At 39.4% G+C, this 18282-nt stretch overlaps 2 protein-coding genes across 8 annotated transcripts in view; one reads left to right on the plus strand and one right to left on the minus strand.

Annotated features, from left to right (window-relative positions):
- Positions 1 to 18282, plus strand: part of Flo2 (flotillin-2) — a 124865-nt gene that overhangs the window by 56209 nt on the left and 50374 nt on the right. The window lies entirely within an intron of this gene.
- LOC108119710 (glucose dehydrogenase [FAD, quinone]) lies at positions 5172 to 17617 on the minus strand. 3 transcript variants are annotated; one of them, XM_070281961.1, is made up of 4 exons: positions 17277 to 17617; positions 16160 to 16811; positions 8111 to 8361; positions 5172 to 7109 (listed from the first exon to the last, which is right to left on the minus strand). In XM_070281961.1, exons 2-4 carry the CDS (start codon positions 16615 to 16617, stop codon positions 5644 to 5646), a joined length of 2175 nt encoding a protein of 724 aa, XP_070138062.1. In that variant the 5' UTR covers positions 16618 to 16811; positions 17277 to 17617; the 3' UTR covers positions 5172 to 5643. The 3 variants fall into 3 exon arrangements, with proteins under 3 accessions (XP_070138062.1, XP_017088504.2, XP_017088501.2); XM_017233015.3 differs by having other exon boundaries at positions 17255 to 17617; XM_017233012.3 differs by having other exon boundaries at positions 17205 to 17617.

An 18282-nucleotide genomic window follows, 5' to 3' on the forward strand; every position in this document is an offset into this window, starting at 1 on the left:
ACTGTCGATAACAACTGATATACGACACTTTTCGATACATTCAATAAAAGCTTATATACGATACTTTCGATAAAATAAATATTTGATACCTTCGATAACAAATAATACATATATGATTCCTTTGTTAACAACATATATATATAGTGTCCCGAAACTATATCGATATTGTAGGATTCAGGCAAAACAATTACTACCTAAAATATCAAGTTGTTAAGGATGTTTTTGAAACATTTTTATTTTCCAAAACATAATTACTTTGTTTTAAAATTAAAAAATACTCTAAAATCCTTAATTAAACCCATATATTTCTAAGAAAACCTTCATTAACCTGTTTAAAATTGAAAAACTTATACCAAAACCCTAAAGATTTTCTTGCAGTGCCTGTCTGCAAAGCGGAGCTGCACTTTCGATTTCATATCCATTTCTTCTGGCTTCGTCTTCGGTCTGTCTTCGGGCCTTTGTCACTGAGCTACGTGCTCGCCCCAGCGTGTGTTGCCAAGTTACCACATTACCATGGACTTTGAGTTTGATTTTTGATTTGATTGTGATTGTGATTGTGGCTGTATGTGACTTGCAGAGAAAAGGCAAAAAAAAAAAAAAAAAGCGAAAAGCTTTTCGGGAATTTGCTGGTGCTGTAATGCTGGAAAAAGACGGGTAGATGGCTAAGGAAAGAGAGCGGCTGAGAGGCCGGTTTAGAGGCTTTCGATGGCTGATCCAAAACTGCCCGCCCGGTGCTGGCCGACGATTTACAAGTCTGGCCATCAACTTACCGTTTTATTATTCATGATCGCCCCCACCCCTTTGACAAAAAAAAAAAGCTCAGCGTTTAACAACAAGGCCATAAAGGTTGCTTTTGGCCAAACATTGAATTGTTGTTGTCGGTATCGATCAAGATCAAAATTTCCGGTTTGTTTGCTTGCACTCGGTACTCTGTACTCTCCGTTTGGCAACCAATTGGGCAACCGAAGGGTAAAAGTGGTCAATTGACTTTTGTTTTTGGTGGCAAATAAATCAATAAAGTCAATATTTAAAGGAGTTGAGACATTTTTTGAAGAAATTCAATGAATATTTAATGCTTAGGTCTTGAGAAACAGCTTGAGGAAATCTTTTCTTATCACAAGATATAAGTTATTTTGTTGGCAAGCTTTTACTCGGCTTTTAAGAGGTCTATTTTAAGAGATTTTTAATAAAATGTGATCTTGGTTTTAGTTTCCTTTTCATTTCAAAGAGAAATAGATCCAATATATCCAAACAACTACCCACTCTTATAGATCAACTGTCACTGTATCTAATAATCCCCTGATTGATAAGCATCTATATAAATATCGCATTACCTTTGGGGTTCACTCTCTCTCTGTATCTCTGTATCTGTGAAATGAGGACCATTAAATTCGCTACCCACTCGCGGAATAAATTCGCTTCATTCACAAAACCTCCGCATCATTTCCCTCCAAAAAAGCAAAAAACACTCCACTCATTCAGTGTTTCTGCGTTTTTTCGGTTCATTCATTAGAGGAATCAGCAAAGTTGAACAACTTTGTGAACTCTGTGAACCCTGGGAATAATATCAGGTGCACTCACAATGGATACTACCAATTGCCCCCCCATTGAACTCGAACTCTATGCAAACTACCACAAATAGTGGGAAGTGGGTATAAATTTCACAAAAAAAAAAAAAGGAAAAGAGTTGCGTTTGTTCCGCCATGATGGCAGGTATATATACCTATATATATCTAGTGTTGTGCCGGCTTCCGACAAGCGGGCCAAATCTTGGGCCAAAATGCAGATTTAAAGCTTGACATAGCACTGAGAGAAATGGGGTCTAGAGTATGAGGTTCTTTCTTAACAATTTCTAACTCTCTCGCATTTAGTCTTCAAGAACCATTTGAAAAAGTTGAAAATTCTTTTGAAAAGCAACCTTATTTTTCGTCAAGTGTCATAGTACAAGGGGGCAACTTTCATTTTCATTTTCGTTCAGATGGCCGCGAATTTTGGACGGTCATTGCTTCGTAGCATAAATATTTATGCGTTGCACTTGAGAGAGCTCTGGAATTGGAATTGGAATCGTAGTTGGATTAGGTTTTTATTTTTTTATTTTTTTTTTTGGAATCTTGGATGGGTATACGGCATGCGGCTTAGATTTATGGCCCTCTTCCGCGACCCAACCGTGGCAAGGCAAGGCAACTGCAATTAGCCAAACACTAACACACACCGCCTGCATTTTGTTAACAAATTATTGGAGGCATCCAAAAATGCATTATTCAATGCGATTCCGAATCCGAATGCGAATCAGATTTATTATCCCTCTACGCACCGTTAACTGCCCGCATCGACTTTATGTCTAACATAATTGCAATTATCATCCCCGATGTCTGTAATTGTAATTGCAATCGAAACGGCCGGCTTGTAATTAATTTGCCAAAAGGAAAATTATCGCATTATGGCATTTAACAATTAAAGCACCTAACCGCATCGGGCTAGTTAGATCCGTTCAGGTGCGCTTCTGCGAAATGAGGAACTCCAGTGCCCAGGAATTACACAACAGTTTCCTAGAGTGTTTCCCAGAATTGCAATTGGTTTTTAGTTTATGATAATTGAAAATTCTTGCATGTCTTAGAAATAGGTAAAGGTTGATCCCAGTTGTCTTCAAACTTATAGTAAACGGTTGCCTTGGAGAGGAGAGACCCAGAGTTAAAATTACCAAAGAATTACTAAAGGATTTATAAAAGGTAATTATTTATTTTGACTAACGGACATGCATAGATATTCAGGATCCAACAACTTATATACGCAGGATAGAAATTTGAAATTTTTTGCTTGCTTTCCAAAGTATCTTTCCAAAGAGGGTTTTCTTATGTCCAGAAGTTGGGAACTCGGTCGGCACCACCTGGCCCTAAGCTCCTCTATAGAAGCGTTGTCGGTAGCAGTCGTGTACCCAAACACTTCCCAAGACCAGAGCCAGAAAAATGATGTAGCCACCAGCGACAGCCAGGTGGTTCCATAGCAGTTCGTACTTGAATTCCAGGCGGAATAGTCCGTTAATCACAGCCCCCACTTTGTCATCTAAATAGAGTTTTCTTGCAGTTATTAAAAATGATGCCCACATAATAAAAGTGAAAATTGCAACACGGTTGCGGTTCAGAAAATCAATAGCTCTACGGAGGCCTTCCATTTCGATCTTCCTCACAAGGAACTGCTCTAGAATTTCCAAAAGTCCTGATTATGATCCTTTCGTCACTTCCAATCAGAGCTTCTGATACGAAAAAATGTAGAGAGTTGATTTGCCTTGACGATTCAGCACTGGCTTCCTACTCGGTATCGGTATTTTTTGAATAATTTTCAATATTTTACAGCCAACTATGATAGAACAAGTTTTATACGAATCATCCCAAAGACATAAATAGTTTTTTTTTGGAATATTCATCTACAAAAAACTATATTTTAAAGATAAAATATGTTGAGTTATGAAAATAAATTAGGATTGCAAGCTTGAAACTTTTTTGGTAAATAGTTTGCTATGTGGAAAATGGTTCTGCCATCTCAAACCTTCTACTAAAGTTGGAAAGGACCGTCCAACAATATCCTATAGCTTCCATATAATTCAATACTCGGAAATAATACAACACCCAAATATCATACTCGGAAATGTTTTGGAAGATAGAAGCTTGTGACTTTGTTTAAAATTTGGAAATATAGAAGAAGGGCAAGAGAAGGGCAAGAGAAGGGCCAAGCGGACCAAGTATATAGGTATATGTATATCCTATATATCCTAGATATTTATACATACATACATATGTATGTATATCTTATTCCTTAAAGTGTCACATAACTCCAAGAGCGGCTTTTATTTCTTAACGCTTAAGGCGATTTTTCAAGAAAAATCTGCATGAGATTGAGATAGTTGATTTCAATCGTCTTCAATGGTCCTTGTCAATTCTGATACTACCAGTAGATATAGTTACATATATAACTGCTTTATTATGTAGGATATTCATTTAGAAAAAATTATTTTTTAAAATAATAAGTGTGTTGAAAGAATGTTGAAACATTGAACAGATTCTATTTTTGACCAAATAAAGCCGGTAAATCGGTACCCAAATATGAATTCCATGTACCTAACTATTTTTTTTTTTTTAAATACTCATTCTATAGCTAATTTGTATCTTGAAAAGAAGTTTCAGTTCAATCGACCGATTTGTAGGCGGTAGTACTAAAGAAGACTCTCAACTAAGTCTTTTTTTTTTTTGAGGTGTTAACTTAACTCTATATTTTTTACGCGGTATTTGGTTCTTGGTATTTCAGTCAGTAATGTAACTTATTAACAATAAGCTATTATACTCGAACCTTACAATATAAAAGCCTCTTAAATACTTCTTTGTAATTTGAAGATAAATATCAAATTATTAGCATCATACAATGACTATGTATGTACATAAAATATAGTTATTTTATCAAGATTACAAGTTTCCTCCTAAAGCCTAAAAGAATGCAACAAGCTATTGTCTCAAACAATTAAAATTTCTTCATTGGAAAGAAAAGAGTACCGGGTATCATATAATCAAGACTATTCTTGTGTTTTTTTTAGCAAGCTTCTAAATGGATTCATAAATTTTTAAGTGTTCTTGGTAGTTTGTTTTAACTATTGTTACTTTATTAAATATTAAATATTAAAACCTTTAAACTCCTTTCTCTAATATTAAGCTTTCTAATTTATAAGCACCAAGCTTTCGTTTAAGCTTTAAAGCCAGGCTTTAAATTTCCGTAAGCTTGAATAAAGCTTTTATTTGAAATTCGTCTCTTAACTAATCATTTTTGTCATTTATTTCATTTCAGGTAAGCTTTGTTTAAGCTTTTTTTGAGCCAAGTTTGCCGGGCTCTCTATAAACTGTGCTTGTAAAACTGTAGGCTTGAAAGAAAGTGTTTGTAAAAATTCAAACTGTAAGTAAAATACATACTTTTGAGAAAAGAAACGTAAAATAAAAGTTAAGTAGTGGTTAGGGACTCTATTTTACTTTAAATTACAATTTATTCTCCAGAGTCGAGACAGATATCCTCTAAATAAATTAATAATTAATCAGATACTCCATGGCTATAAAGACTTGAAAATTTCAAGTAAATAAATAACAAGAAAAACACAATATTTTATAATCATTAAAATTTATTCGCTTTTTGTATATGTGGTTTAGATTTAAGAGTTAAGAACTAATCAAAAACACTTGCATCGCAACGACAGACTCGACTTACAGACTAACTGAGGTACTCCACGTGTACGCGACATAAAACGAAGTTTAAACAGAAACTAAAGCTTAAGCTTTAAATACAAAAAAATAAACATTCTAGATTAGACACACACGATACTCGAACAAAAAAAATTACAAATGAACCTAAAAATTAGCATAAATGACTCGATATTTACATGAAGCGCTTAAGTGACTAAGTCCATGGGGGAGGAGGGGGCGGTGACCACAGGGGCATAGGATAAACGTTAATGGGGGTGCAGGGAGAGCAATGTATTGGAGGGGTGATGAGAAGCACACTAAAGCTTAATAAATTAAATTTGTCTCGAAGAGGATTTTTGTTCTAGAGGCTAGCCACCCAGGCCCAAGGCTAGGCCCCACCCCACGCCCACTACCGCCCCTGACCCTATGACCTTGGCAGAGGCCATTGATGAACGGGCGAGACTCCCGCATCCACCTCACTGTCCGTAAAGTTGAAGGCCCCCCCGAGGGAGCGTTTTCTTCGCCATTTCTGGGGGATCTGACCCTGACCCTGCTGCCCCTGCCCCTGCCCCTGACCTTGACCCAGGCCCTGCCCCTGCCCGTGCACAGGCGCCGTGGTGGGCGTCAGCCACAGCTGCTTGATAAGATCGGCGCCCTTCTCGCCAATCATCACCACCGGGGCGTGGATGTTGCCGTTGGTGATGGCCGGCATGATGCTGGCGTCGATGACCCTCAGCCCCGGTATTCCGTAGACCCGCAGCTGGGGGTCCACCACCGCCCAGGGATCCGAGGGCGGGCCCATCTTGGCCGTGCCGCTCATGTGGTAGATGGTCATCGTGTACTGCCGGATGAAGCAGTTCCAGTAGTCGTCCGTGAAGAGGGTCAGGTGGCGGCAGTTGGGCAGGGGCTTGCTCCAGAAGCGCGCCCCGAACCGCTTCATGGCCTGGGTCTCGCCCATGGCCACCGCGGCCTTCACTCCCTCCCGCAGCACGTTCACGTCGTCCGGATGGGTGAGGTAGTTGTGGTACAGGAGCGGATACCTCAGGGGGTTCTTCGAGGCCAGCTTGATGTAGCCCCGGCTCTTGGGGCGCAGCATCATGGGGAATACGCCGAAGACGTCCCGGTTGTTGACCTCCCCGAAGACCTCCTGGTAGAACTCGTCCGTCAGGCCGTGCGCCGTCTTGACCTGCGACCCGCCGTCGGACATGACGGAGGCGGAGGTCATCATGAAGTTCATGTCCGGCCAGTCGTCGCTGGCGTTAGCGTACTTGGTGTTGATGAAGGCCACCGCCTCCAGACCGATGCTGGAGGTCAGGGGGCCGTCCTCCGTGATGGCGTACCGCAGGGCGGTGTTGATGTTCACCATCCGCTTCATCACGATCGAAATGGGGTAGTCGATGAGAAAGGCGATCCCACCCACGGCGATGTGGTCCTGCAGGTTCTGCCCCACGCCCGGCAGGTGCTGCACGAGGGGTATACCCACGCGGCCCAGCTCCTCACCGTGCCCGATCCCGGAGAGCATCATGAGGTGCGGCGAGCCGATGGCTCCTGCCGAGAGGATCACCTCCCTGGTGGCATACACGTTCTGGAGGCGTCCGTCCCGAATGAACTGAACTCCCGTGGCCCGTTTGGTCTGGGGATCCGTTAGCACCTTGGTCACGTGGGAGAACAGGGCCACGTGAAGGTTGGGCCGCAGTCGGGCGGGACGCAGAAAGGACTTGGCCGTGGAGCTCCGAGAGCCTCGCCGCATGTTGAACTGATAGAACCCGAAGCCGGTCTGCTGCTCGCCGTTCACGTCCACGATGTCGTAGCCCATCTCCTCGCCGGCCTGCAGGAAAGCGGGTCCTATGGGGGTGTTGTAGGGGGCGTCCTGCACAGTCCAGAGGCCACCTACGAATTATAGATTTCGGATTAAGTTTTTTTTTTAATTTGATAGTGATTGGGTTTATATTTTGGCTAGCACTAGCAGTGAAATTTAGTTGTTAGAATGTTTTATGGGGTTTATGGTTCAAAGTTGAACTGAAGGCAGTTGAAATCAACTCTCCCAACCGAAATCAGCTCTATATATTTGTTTTAAAAAGCCACTTTAACCTAAAAAAGTTGGATAGATCTATAAATCAAAAGATTTGAATTATTAGAAGCAGCATAATCAAGACTTTTGGAAGTTGTACAGCAAAGAATCTATCGTGAGGAAGATACAAATGGAACGGTTCTATTTCGGTATCTTAAATATTGTTCTTGAATATGTCCCATAAATAAAGTAAATTGTTATCCGTTTGATATGTTGTAGTAATCCTTTGGTGAATCCTGCTTTGGGGCTTTCCGATCAGAAACATCAATACTTTATAGGTTCGTAGCTGAATCCTTTACTGGCTTCTCCCTTCTACTAATAGGCTTAGAACCACTGGTTAAGTGGTCAAGTTTTGTAGTTGTGCTAGTACTTTCTTAGTTAGAAAAGTAATAAGAAGTAGACACTTTGCCAAACAGTCATGGAAAGTTAAGCTCCAAAACCATATATGAGAATTCAAAAGGTTGGTTAGTTTTCTACTCAAGTTGTAACAATTTAATGGGAAATAAAAAAAATTGGGCTTGGTATTTCTTGGTAAGGATTATCACATTAAAAGAAGTACAAATTTTACCGATAAGTCTCGGAAAGTTAAGCTTTTAAGCCTTGTATTAACAGTTTAGTTAGTTATCTGCTTTAGTTGTGCTAATTTAATGGAAAAGTTGGCGCATCAACTTTCGCAAAACGAAAGATTTATGGGAAACGGCTTATGAGCTTATAGTCTTTTGTAGAGGCCTTTCATTCATAGGCCTTATAGAGAAACTATAGCTCTGAGAGAAAAAAGTTTACAATAATATTATAATGCCATCTAGAAACTTCCACAAACCTGTGCCGTGATAGCGCTTATTCCTGGCCAAGTAGGGATTCCGCTGGTCCTCCGACTTGCGGAAGTAGGGCAGTATCTCCTCGTAGGACCAGCCAGGATTGCCAAAGTCCGCCCACTGGTCAAAGTCCCTTTTGTTTCCTCGAATGTAGAGCATCGTGTTGAGCACGGAGCTGCCTCCCAGGACCTTGCCGCGCGTCCAGCAGCAGCGCTTGTCCTTCATGGCCTGACAGGCCGTCGGCTGGGGTTGAGTGCTTTAAATACAAGACATAATTATTATATAAAATTTCAAACAAAATAATTAAGACTTCAAGACAATTAGCAAATAAAAATGCCAAAAATCATCAGTCAAAAGCTAGCGAGGAAAGTGATTGAGAAAATCTCCGATAATTCGGCGGGCAGGCAAACAAAAGCGACAATGAAAGCCCATTAGCCAAGGGGGCCACGCCCACTGGGAGGAGGGTGGGGAGGCGTGGCTGGTTGCCCAGTGGCCGGCATAATTACAACACCACAAGAGCCGGTGTTAAACGTTCATTAGGCCAAGATCTCTGGGCTTGTTGGCCAAAAATAGCCGAGTCTGAGGCAATGAGTAAGCTGCGAGTACGGGTATCTGACAGTGCAAGTATCTATGTATCTGTGAGTGGCATTTAATGTATAATTTACTAGCCGCTAGCCCTGGTAACAAGCTCTTTCCCAAGAGCCAGCGTCTTAAATTTTAAAAATTAAACAAATAAGCCGGAAAGCCAACACCAACTCTTAAAATCTAACTAGCTCTCACTAGTTTCTCCTTAAATATTTCTTGAGATTTTAATCTCGCCTCCCAGGGTTAGGCGATTTCAAAAACATTCCCCAGCTCGAAAAACAAAATATTTCCCTGCCGTGAGTGCACTCAATGAAAAAAGCCAACAAATTAGCCAACAAAACGGTTTTGACAATTTCTTCTCTTTAGTTTTAATTTCTGCTTCAGTTTCAGTTACAGTTTCCACTCGTTTTTCTTTTATTTATTTTTTTATCCGCTGCTAAACATACAGGAAGACTATTGTTTTTTTGTTTAGTATCGGTAGTAGTTGTAGTATTTAATGAAATTAAAAATTACCAGTGACAGGCAACTAACAAAAGCCAGAGCCGAGAAAGCCAAAGCCAAAGCCAGGCAAGACACCAAACGGAAATCAAATGTCAATTGCGGAAAACTTGGTCAGCAATGATTTTGGTAACACGCCGTATGGCGGGGCTAAAAAGCGTGCCAAAAGCCAGCTCTTAAAAAATTGAAAACTAATCCATATAGATTTCTAAATGCTCTTGGAAAAACTATATATATTTTTTTAACAAATACTCTATCAAATACCCAGAAATAAACCCTTATAAATCCACAATATAAAGACAAAAGAGACTATATATTATATATACCCACTGCATCAACAAGTACAAGTGAAGACATTAATAGATGTCCCATCACTCTCTTGTCTCGAATGCATTTGCATCTTTAGGGCTTTGTGATTCACACCTGTCCCCTTGTCTTTATTGCTATTTTTCACCCAAACAGGTGGAGGTTGAGGGTAAGGTAGGAGTAATTAGCATAAAACACCGGCTCTATCTCTGTCTCTGCCTCTGTCTCTTTTTTTTTGTGATTTATGCTGTTCAGATATATATATTTTTTCCATTGCTTTAACCCACGGAGACCACGATGACGAGCCATTAATATCAATTCGCGCCACCGTAACCCCACTGTGGCACATTGTTTGGCTTACTGACTTATTGGCTACGTGCTGGCACTCTCACAGATACAAAGATACACCACAACACTGACACATTCCGAAGTAAGGTAAAAATAGTGAAAAAACTTTCGCCTTTACCTCGGCCTCGACTTCCATCTAACGCCCAACTGACGCAATTTGTTTGCCTTTTATTAGCCATTTAGCAGTTAACTCACATAAACGTAACAAATTATTATTAACTCATTTTGGGGAGTGTGCTTGCTTGTGTCTTTTTCCTCCTTGGTGGGCCAATAAATTGCAAATTAATGGAATAAACCAGCGGCGAAATGGACCTTCAAATTGGCTTTGAAAATTAAAGAAGATGGACCCGATTTTTGTATCGGGTTTCGGAAAGTGTGGCAGTTACAACTAATATTGGGCCTAAATTCTTTATATTTCTTTTTTTCAATAATAGCTATAATTTTGTTTTGGGAGGTAAATTATCATTAAAGTATCGGGTTTTTTATATTCATCATTTTAAGGAGTTATCATTTGTTGTCGTACAGGGTATCATATAAATAGTGTTGAATAAAAGTTGGAATATGATAATATTATATGATTATAAATATGATTATGATATTTTGAAGATAGAGGTATTGTTTTAAAACTCCATTTTGGTATTATATGATACGCGGTACTACAATTATAATTTAAATTTTTTTTAAAACCTCAATAATCAACAAAATCTATTGTATTATGATGTCTTTTCTATTTCTATATGTTTATATCTATTTAATCGAAGTTCGTTCATTATTTGTAGAAGAAGTTATATTTGTAGTATCGAGTTTTTTAATATAAAATCTTAGCTTAAAATATATTTTCAATTTATTTGGAAAATAACTGTCGTATCGGGTACTGGAGTACAAGGATGATTGTATGAGGCATCATATACATCGGTTCTTTTAATATCTTACAGACCTCTATTCTATCTTTCTTTATTTTTTATGTATTATAATTTATGAAATTCTTGAAAGCTTTTAAAATATTAAACACCCATTAGGGGCACTCACATTTGTCCAAAGCAAACAAAAGAAATAAAAAGATCCATAATTGCCGCTTATGAAATGAATATGCATGCCGAAAAACGCGAGTTGATTGCATTACTTTCGTAATTGTTTAATGCTCGTTAACTGAAAGTTGGTTAAGGCCTCGCCGCAGTTCCCCCGAAAATACAGAAAAATGTCTAAAGAAACAAATAAATAATGGGGCTAGCGCATTGGCTTGGAACAACTGTGCTGATTGCCATATAAAATCACTTAGCAGCCGAATTAAGCTGTAAAACGACGACGATTTATTAATTGCTGAACTCTCAGGCACTACTAGGTTCAGTGTCTGGCCAATTGTTTGGCCAACAAATCTTTGCCCAGTTCCAGTTTACATAATCTCCCAAAAAGCGCTGACCCATTGGCGATAATTAGATTAACATGTCGGGAGCCGAGAAGCTGTCACAACACGTATTTGTGCCACACATCCTATTCATTGGCCATCAGTTGATCAATAACTGTGCTCAATTTTCATTTATGGCCAAAAGGTAAGTAGATTTTTGTTTTATTGCCCGGTTGACACATATTTTCGGGATTTTTTTGAGGGTGCGGGGTGTATGACTGCAGCCACTGGTAGCCACCGAAGCCCGACCGCTCTCAACCGGCTATTTTGGATTGAGACTGTTGCTGTTGACTTTCGGCTATTGGCAATCACTATAGCCGGCATTCCCTCACTCATTCACTTGCTCACTCTGGCATTCCGACATTCAGGTGCAATTGCCAGCAAGTACAAGTACCAGCCTCGTTTCGTTTCATTTCATTTCATTTCTTGCGTTGCCTTTCATGGATATATTTGTAAATATATATATACACTGTGCTCTGCTATATAGTCCGATCTCAGCCTATGTAGATGCGTGTGTAGTTAGACCCAACCGCCTAACCCAAATCACCACTTGGAGCGCTCCAATGCGATCCGGTTTGGTCGCAGACCGATCCGACCGACCATGTTGGGAAACTCAACTGGACCGGCGTAGGATATCCCCATCTGGGAATGTGCACTGTGGGAATTTTGAGGGGCTTAGGGTTACATTTTAAATTTTTGGAACTTTGGAAAATATCTTAAAAAAGCCTGAAATAATATATTTTAAAATTTCTAAGGAAAATATCTTTAAGATACAGATAATAGTTACAGATACTATCTGAATTGTTTTCTATTTTTGTTTGTACTACAAACTTTATAGCTCCCCTGGAGTTTTAGAAATTTTAGAACTAAAAAATTTCCAAAAAAGGGTCTTAGGATTGAAACTTTTTCAAAAGTAACCTATAAGTTTGCTCTTCCAAAGCTATTCAAGTTTTTAACAAAAATATAATATTTAAAGTAGATATGACTATAATAATTTAGAAGGCATAATCTACATATCTGACTATCTTATTTATTGAATTAGTACCATTAGTACCTTAAGCATTATTTCTGCCAGTGTACAAGGTTCGTGTGGAGTGCCGGAATTGAATTCCCCTTGCAGCTTGCATTTAAATGCGAGCCCCCATCTGTCCGGGCGTGTCTCCATTGCGCCTGCCCGGCCAGATTCCCAAAATATTTCTGTGACTTTTAAACTTTAATGAGGCGGATAGGACCAGGCCAGACAGCTTGGGGGTCATCGCATCTTTCTTATATTATTTTTTGTCGTCGTTGCATAACGTCCCTTGGAAGAGCGGAATGCACCAGGGACAGGTTAGCAAGGCAAGTGGTATATCGACTCGATTTTTTTCCCTCGCGATTCGAAGTTCGGACGTGACTAATAATCGGAAATTATTGTTATCAACAGTAGGATGTGCCAAGTCACTTTATAGCCAGGGTCTACTGTAAAATTTGAATGCTTTCGAATGGCGAGCCGGCAAGACAACAACCAGTTGCTGCACTCGAAGCTGCAGTTATGAAATTTTATTTCGCGACGCAAAGTCGTAAAGTCTCGAAGCATTTATCCTGTAATCACACACGAAGCTGGCTCGATTGCCAATGCTTTATTATTCTTGAGTGGTGATGCAATTTTCTGGGAGATATCATGATAGAGACTACCAGCTCTGAGCGATACAATAGACTTCCCACGACCTTGAACCCCGATTTAAAACCGAAAAATCCCAAACATAAATATTTAAATCGATTTTGCCGACTTTCTCGGGTGAAACTTTTCGCCCATGAGTCAGTGTGTTTCAATCAAGATTTAACGATGATTGACGTGAGAGTGATTGCCGAGTGCTATTCGATTCAGTGTCTGCACTTTGTTGACTGAATTTCCCGTTTTTCTACAAAGCGGTTTTCTGTTTTCTGGGTGGCGTTGCACCCAGAAATCCAAAACAAACACAAAACACTCAACGCGTCGGGTATTAGGCACCTGAGCTGGTTAATCATTTGGTATTTTTTATGGTGTACACTGGGAATAATTAAGAGGGGTTTTCTAGAGAAAAAGTTTGACTCTAAAAGGGCTATTTAAGTCTCAAAGTTAGGGCTATTCTTTATTAAAAGTTATTCCGAACAGAAAAAAATTAAGAAAAAATATTAAACTCTAAAGCGGAGTCGAACCCGAGATCAAAGAACCCTGAAGAATCCCAAAAAGAGAAAATAAAGGGTCATACTTTAAAAGATTCATAATTTCTTTCTCTGCCAGACTGACGTTGAGAGGCACAGATACAGATAGCTAAAGTGCAGATTCAGATAGAGGCTCTCCCAAAAGTGATGCAACTCCATTGCCCCACTCGATGCACTTAAGGTTTTCCTGCGGTTTTTGTTCATTGTTTTACCGGCACCTGGCCTTTTCATAAAAATTAAAATTAAATTTTTAGGAGAATGCTCCACCGCAACGGAATCTGAATGAAAATGCTAATGAATGTGGAATTCTGAAAGTGAAATTCGAAGAAGACCTCGAAACAGAGACGAAAACGCCGCTAGGCCTACAAACCGAACCCAGCCCCTTGTCACATTAAACAGTTAAATGGATTACGGTATTGGTAACACGCTCGAACAAAATTCCAAAAAAAAAAAAACAGTCAAAACTCATGAATAATTAAGCATCTGTTGGATGTTAATTCGGTTCGCCATGCGGCAGCCACAGGTGGTGGCCTGTCTGTCGATCATCAGCTGTTATTAATGGGGAGTCGAACCCGAACCCTGAGAGCCCTGGGGGGCCACAGGAAGGGGCAGAGCAGCCTGCTTTTGTGGCCTAACGGTAGCCCGTTCTAATTTGTGGCAGTAGAAGCTTCAACAGTGTACCATTCTTCGTAACTAATGGAGGGCCCCGCCATACAAGGCAGCACTTAATTGCTGCTTGAACTCATCATCGAACCGCCAGACACAAAAGAAGATTATCCATCGGAATCGGAATAGGAATGGTAAATGTTTTCGGTTTGTCTTTATCGAATTGGAACATTCTGGAGAAGCGGCCGGTGGGTTTTACTTTTGGAAAAGTGAAAGACTCTTGGAGATGGGAGTGGGAAATGGGAACAGAAGCCTTATATCTTAATCGTTAAAATAATGGGATTTATAGGTGATCTATTAATAGATTGGATTTCCTTGAACTTAAGCCCTAATAATATCTCTGAACTTCTTAATAATACTATATTTGGATGTAGATTTCTTATGCTAGTCATCTATAGATCTTCTATTATATCTTTTATATCTGTTATATATATTATATCATCTCGTAGAGAAACAGAAGGTCTATATCTTAAGTGTTAAGCTAATAACTTTTAAAAGAATGGATTTTATTCAAAAATATTAATAGATTTGACTTTTTTGAACCTTAATCCCTACTAATCTGTCTGAATTTCATCATAATATTATATTAGTTTATGAATTCCCTATATTACTCCTCAATAGTTAATTTTCGGCTCTGTTTTATGTTTAATAGAGCTTTAAGATAGCTCTATATCTATTATATCTCTATAGAATATTTCTTAATTAGATGAAACTCCTTTAAACCCTAAGCTCTACTAAACTCCCTGGATGACCATTTACCAAATTATACATATTACTCATCTCCAGTAGATTTCCCTTTCTATTACATCTTCTCGGGAGATTGCTGAAATCGTTTGCTGTTTGCGTGTGAAAAGAGCTGGCAAATAGTCTGAAATTTGGCAGGCAGTTGCTAACTAAACGAATTCGGCCTTTAACACCGCCAGCGGCCTGAGTCAACGCTGTCAACTCGCTTTGGGCCAAGTTAAGTTGTCTGGGTCTATTCCAAATGCTAATGATGGCCGCAACTCATCGATGGTTGATGGCAAGCCCTCTGCGATTTGCGATTTGCATGCGATTCCCGGCAATAATCGCCGAGTCATGGCTTTCGTTCGTTGTTTTGGCCGAAAAGGGCGCAGACAAAGCTAACAAAATGCCGGCCAACAACAGGAAATTATTGTGAGTGCGTTTCGGCCCGAACTGGGCCACTGCTAAGGCCAAACGATGTTGACCCCACCCAGCCCCAACGCTGACCCGTTTGCTGGGCAATCAGGAAATGCTTTGTGTTCCGTACTTGGCTTAAACCAAGTGCAAGTTAGAGCGAACTAAATGGCTTAACAGATAATATATTTTATGGAGATTTTGGTTTAAACTTTCAATTATGGAAATAACTGGGAAGGAAATAAAATATTAAAAAAGTCAATAGTTTTCTTAGAAATTTCTTCTTAGAAAGAACAAGAATTCTAAGAGAGCCTATAAGTATTTGGTTCAAAAATGAATACATTTCCGGGAGATTATGTGTTTAAGCAATTCTGAGATGAACTGGGAAGAAACCATAATTTTAAGTTAAAAGATGAAGAAGAAGATTGAAGATTTTATGAAGATTTTGGTTTAAAACTTTCAATTCTCAATGGAAACTATAATGTTTAAGTTTAAAAATGGAGAGTTTATGAAAAGTTCAAATGGGTCTCAAAAGAAGAAATTATAGGTATCTTCATCTTCATCTTCATCTTCATCTTCATCTTAAACTATAAAAATAATTAGCTAACAAATAATTTATTTTTAAAATATTATGGCCTTACTATACCAATTCTACGAAGAACTACGAACAAACTATAATTTTTAGTTCGACAATGAATATATTTCACGAAGATTTGGGACTTAAGATTTCTATCCTTTGAAGAATTTGGAAAAAAACTAAGTTTTCTAAGCTTAAAAATGAGTATACATTTAAGGATATAATACTTAGTATTTCTAGGTCATATAATTCCAATTCTGTTAGAATATAATAATATTAAGGTCAAAAAACCATATATATTTTACCGAGATTCCGGTCCAAGTCCGATAGGTTCTCAGCATAACTCACCGGTACTTCCAGTCCATTTTGCTTTTGTGCAAGTAGAGCGAGAGGAGCGGGACATCAGAGATTTCGGTCTCGTGTCCGCCGGCCTCCAGGAGCAGGATCTTCCAGTGGGGCACCTCAGACAGCCGGGAGGCCAGCACAGTGCCCGCCGACCCGCCGCCAATGATGATAAAGTCGTAGGCCAGTTCCACTTGCTGGACGTTGAAAGGACGATTCTCGGGATCGAACAGATCATAGTTATAGTAAGCTATCGCCGCTATCAGGAAGGGCAGGATGGTGAGCTTCCCCACTCCGATCACGGCGGTGGCCAGCTTGATGGCGCCCGCAATGGCAAGGCCCAGCTTGGAGGCGCCCACAGCGGCCACGCCCGCGGTGGCGGCTGCCTTGGAGGCGGCACTGGCCTTGAAGAGTAGACCGCCCACCGAAACGGCGGCGGCTCCCAGAGCGGGAACCACAACCATGATTCCTTGGATATACAATCTTTTATTTCAAATATATATATTTCTATATATCTTCTGGGGTTTCTCGTTAGGGATTTTGGGAGCAGGTGACTGTTTCGTTGACTTTTTATTCCACTTTCGGATGTCACTTCATTGCATTGAATTATCTGGACACTTTCATTCGATTTGCTTTGGAATTTCTAAAGCGCGATGCACTGAGAAAAACATGTATGATGTATTTTAGTATAAATAAAGACTCAAGATTAAGATTTAATACTTTGAAGTATTTCTAGTCTTTTCTTTTAAATTTTTTCTTATCATAATTTGAAGAGACTCTTAATAGACTTTTTATAAAAATGTATTTTAAGATACATGAGTAATATTTAAAAAAAAAGTATTTTTGTAATTCTTATTTTAGAATATTTTTTTAAATTTTTTATGGAACATTTTTAACATCAAAGCAGTATCAAAGCAGCAGATTCTTTAAAAATGTAGATTTTTTAATAGTTTTTCGAATTAATAAAAACAAAAACTATCTTTATTAACTCAAAATAATTTTTTAAAATTACAATATAATTTTTAAGATATATTTCAAACAAAGAACTAACATTTCTGACAAAATCTTCAGGGCAACAACCGTTTCTCTCAGTGCAGTCACGTTCGCATTCACAATCACTTGCCTATCTGCACTTTCATTTAGGCCTCATTCACAATGCAGCAATGGAGCAGAAAACAAAAACAACAACAAAAGTAATAGTACAAAAAAAAAAACAAAAACAATTACAGAAGACACCAAAAACAAAACAAAAACAAATAAATTGTAATAGAAATGTTTGCTTCTTTTTTTCTCAATCGGAGTCCACGCGCGCGCTGTGAATCGGTAATTCAGGAAATCGGTTTGGTTTTTCGAATAAACGGAATCGGGCAGGCCTACAACCGCTCGCTTTAGGCCATCCGCCTCGTTTGGCAGTCACTGCGTTTCTGAGCCACAAAAGCCACTCGCCTGCGACGTCTTGGCTTGGCTTGACGTCTGCGGCTGCTTTCGCGCTTTCTTGCCGCCGACGTCGCCGCCGCAGCTGCTGTTGCTGGCTGCTAGCTGCTCGTGGTGCAGTGGCGCCGACGTCGCTGCCACCAAAAAGTTGCGCATGTGCTATTCGCAGCCACTGCACTCTCGCCGCCTCAGTGGCAGCGCAGTCGCAACTAAGCCTCGCTTCTGATTAGCTCTCTTTTGCTCTCTCTCTCTCTTTCTCTCTCTGGCTCCTGTCTGCCTCCATCTTCTGAAAATTGCAACACCGTTACTTCTTACAGCTCCTACTTAACCCTTAGTTTGTTCTGAAGGAACGAATACATGTCGTATACGTGATGTGAATTGAAAGAAATTACAAAAATATTTCATACGCACTGTGGTACGAAAAAATGTAAAAACGTTGAAACCTTGATGGAATTAATAAACTTTAGTGCTAAAGTTTTATTTTTTGATTCCCCTTAATAAAAAGAATCAAATATAAGATTATAATGGTTTCATGAAAGTTGAAATTATTCTTACGCACTGTGGTACACATAATAAATATTATATCAAAACTTAAAATAAAGCCTAAAAATAAATAAAACCTCAGCAAATAATCTTTGGGAATAATTTATAACGATTATTTTTTATCAAGGTATATCATGGCGTATACGTGTTAA

Source organism: Drosophila bipectinata, chromosome XL (assembly GCF_030179905.1).
Source record: "Drosophila bipectinata strain 14024-0381.07 chromosome XL, DbipHiC1v2, whole genome shotgun sequence".
NCBI classification, from domain to species: Eukaryota; Metazoa; Arthropoda; class Insecta; order Diptera; family Drosophilidae; genus Drosophila; species Drosophila bipectinata.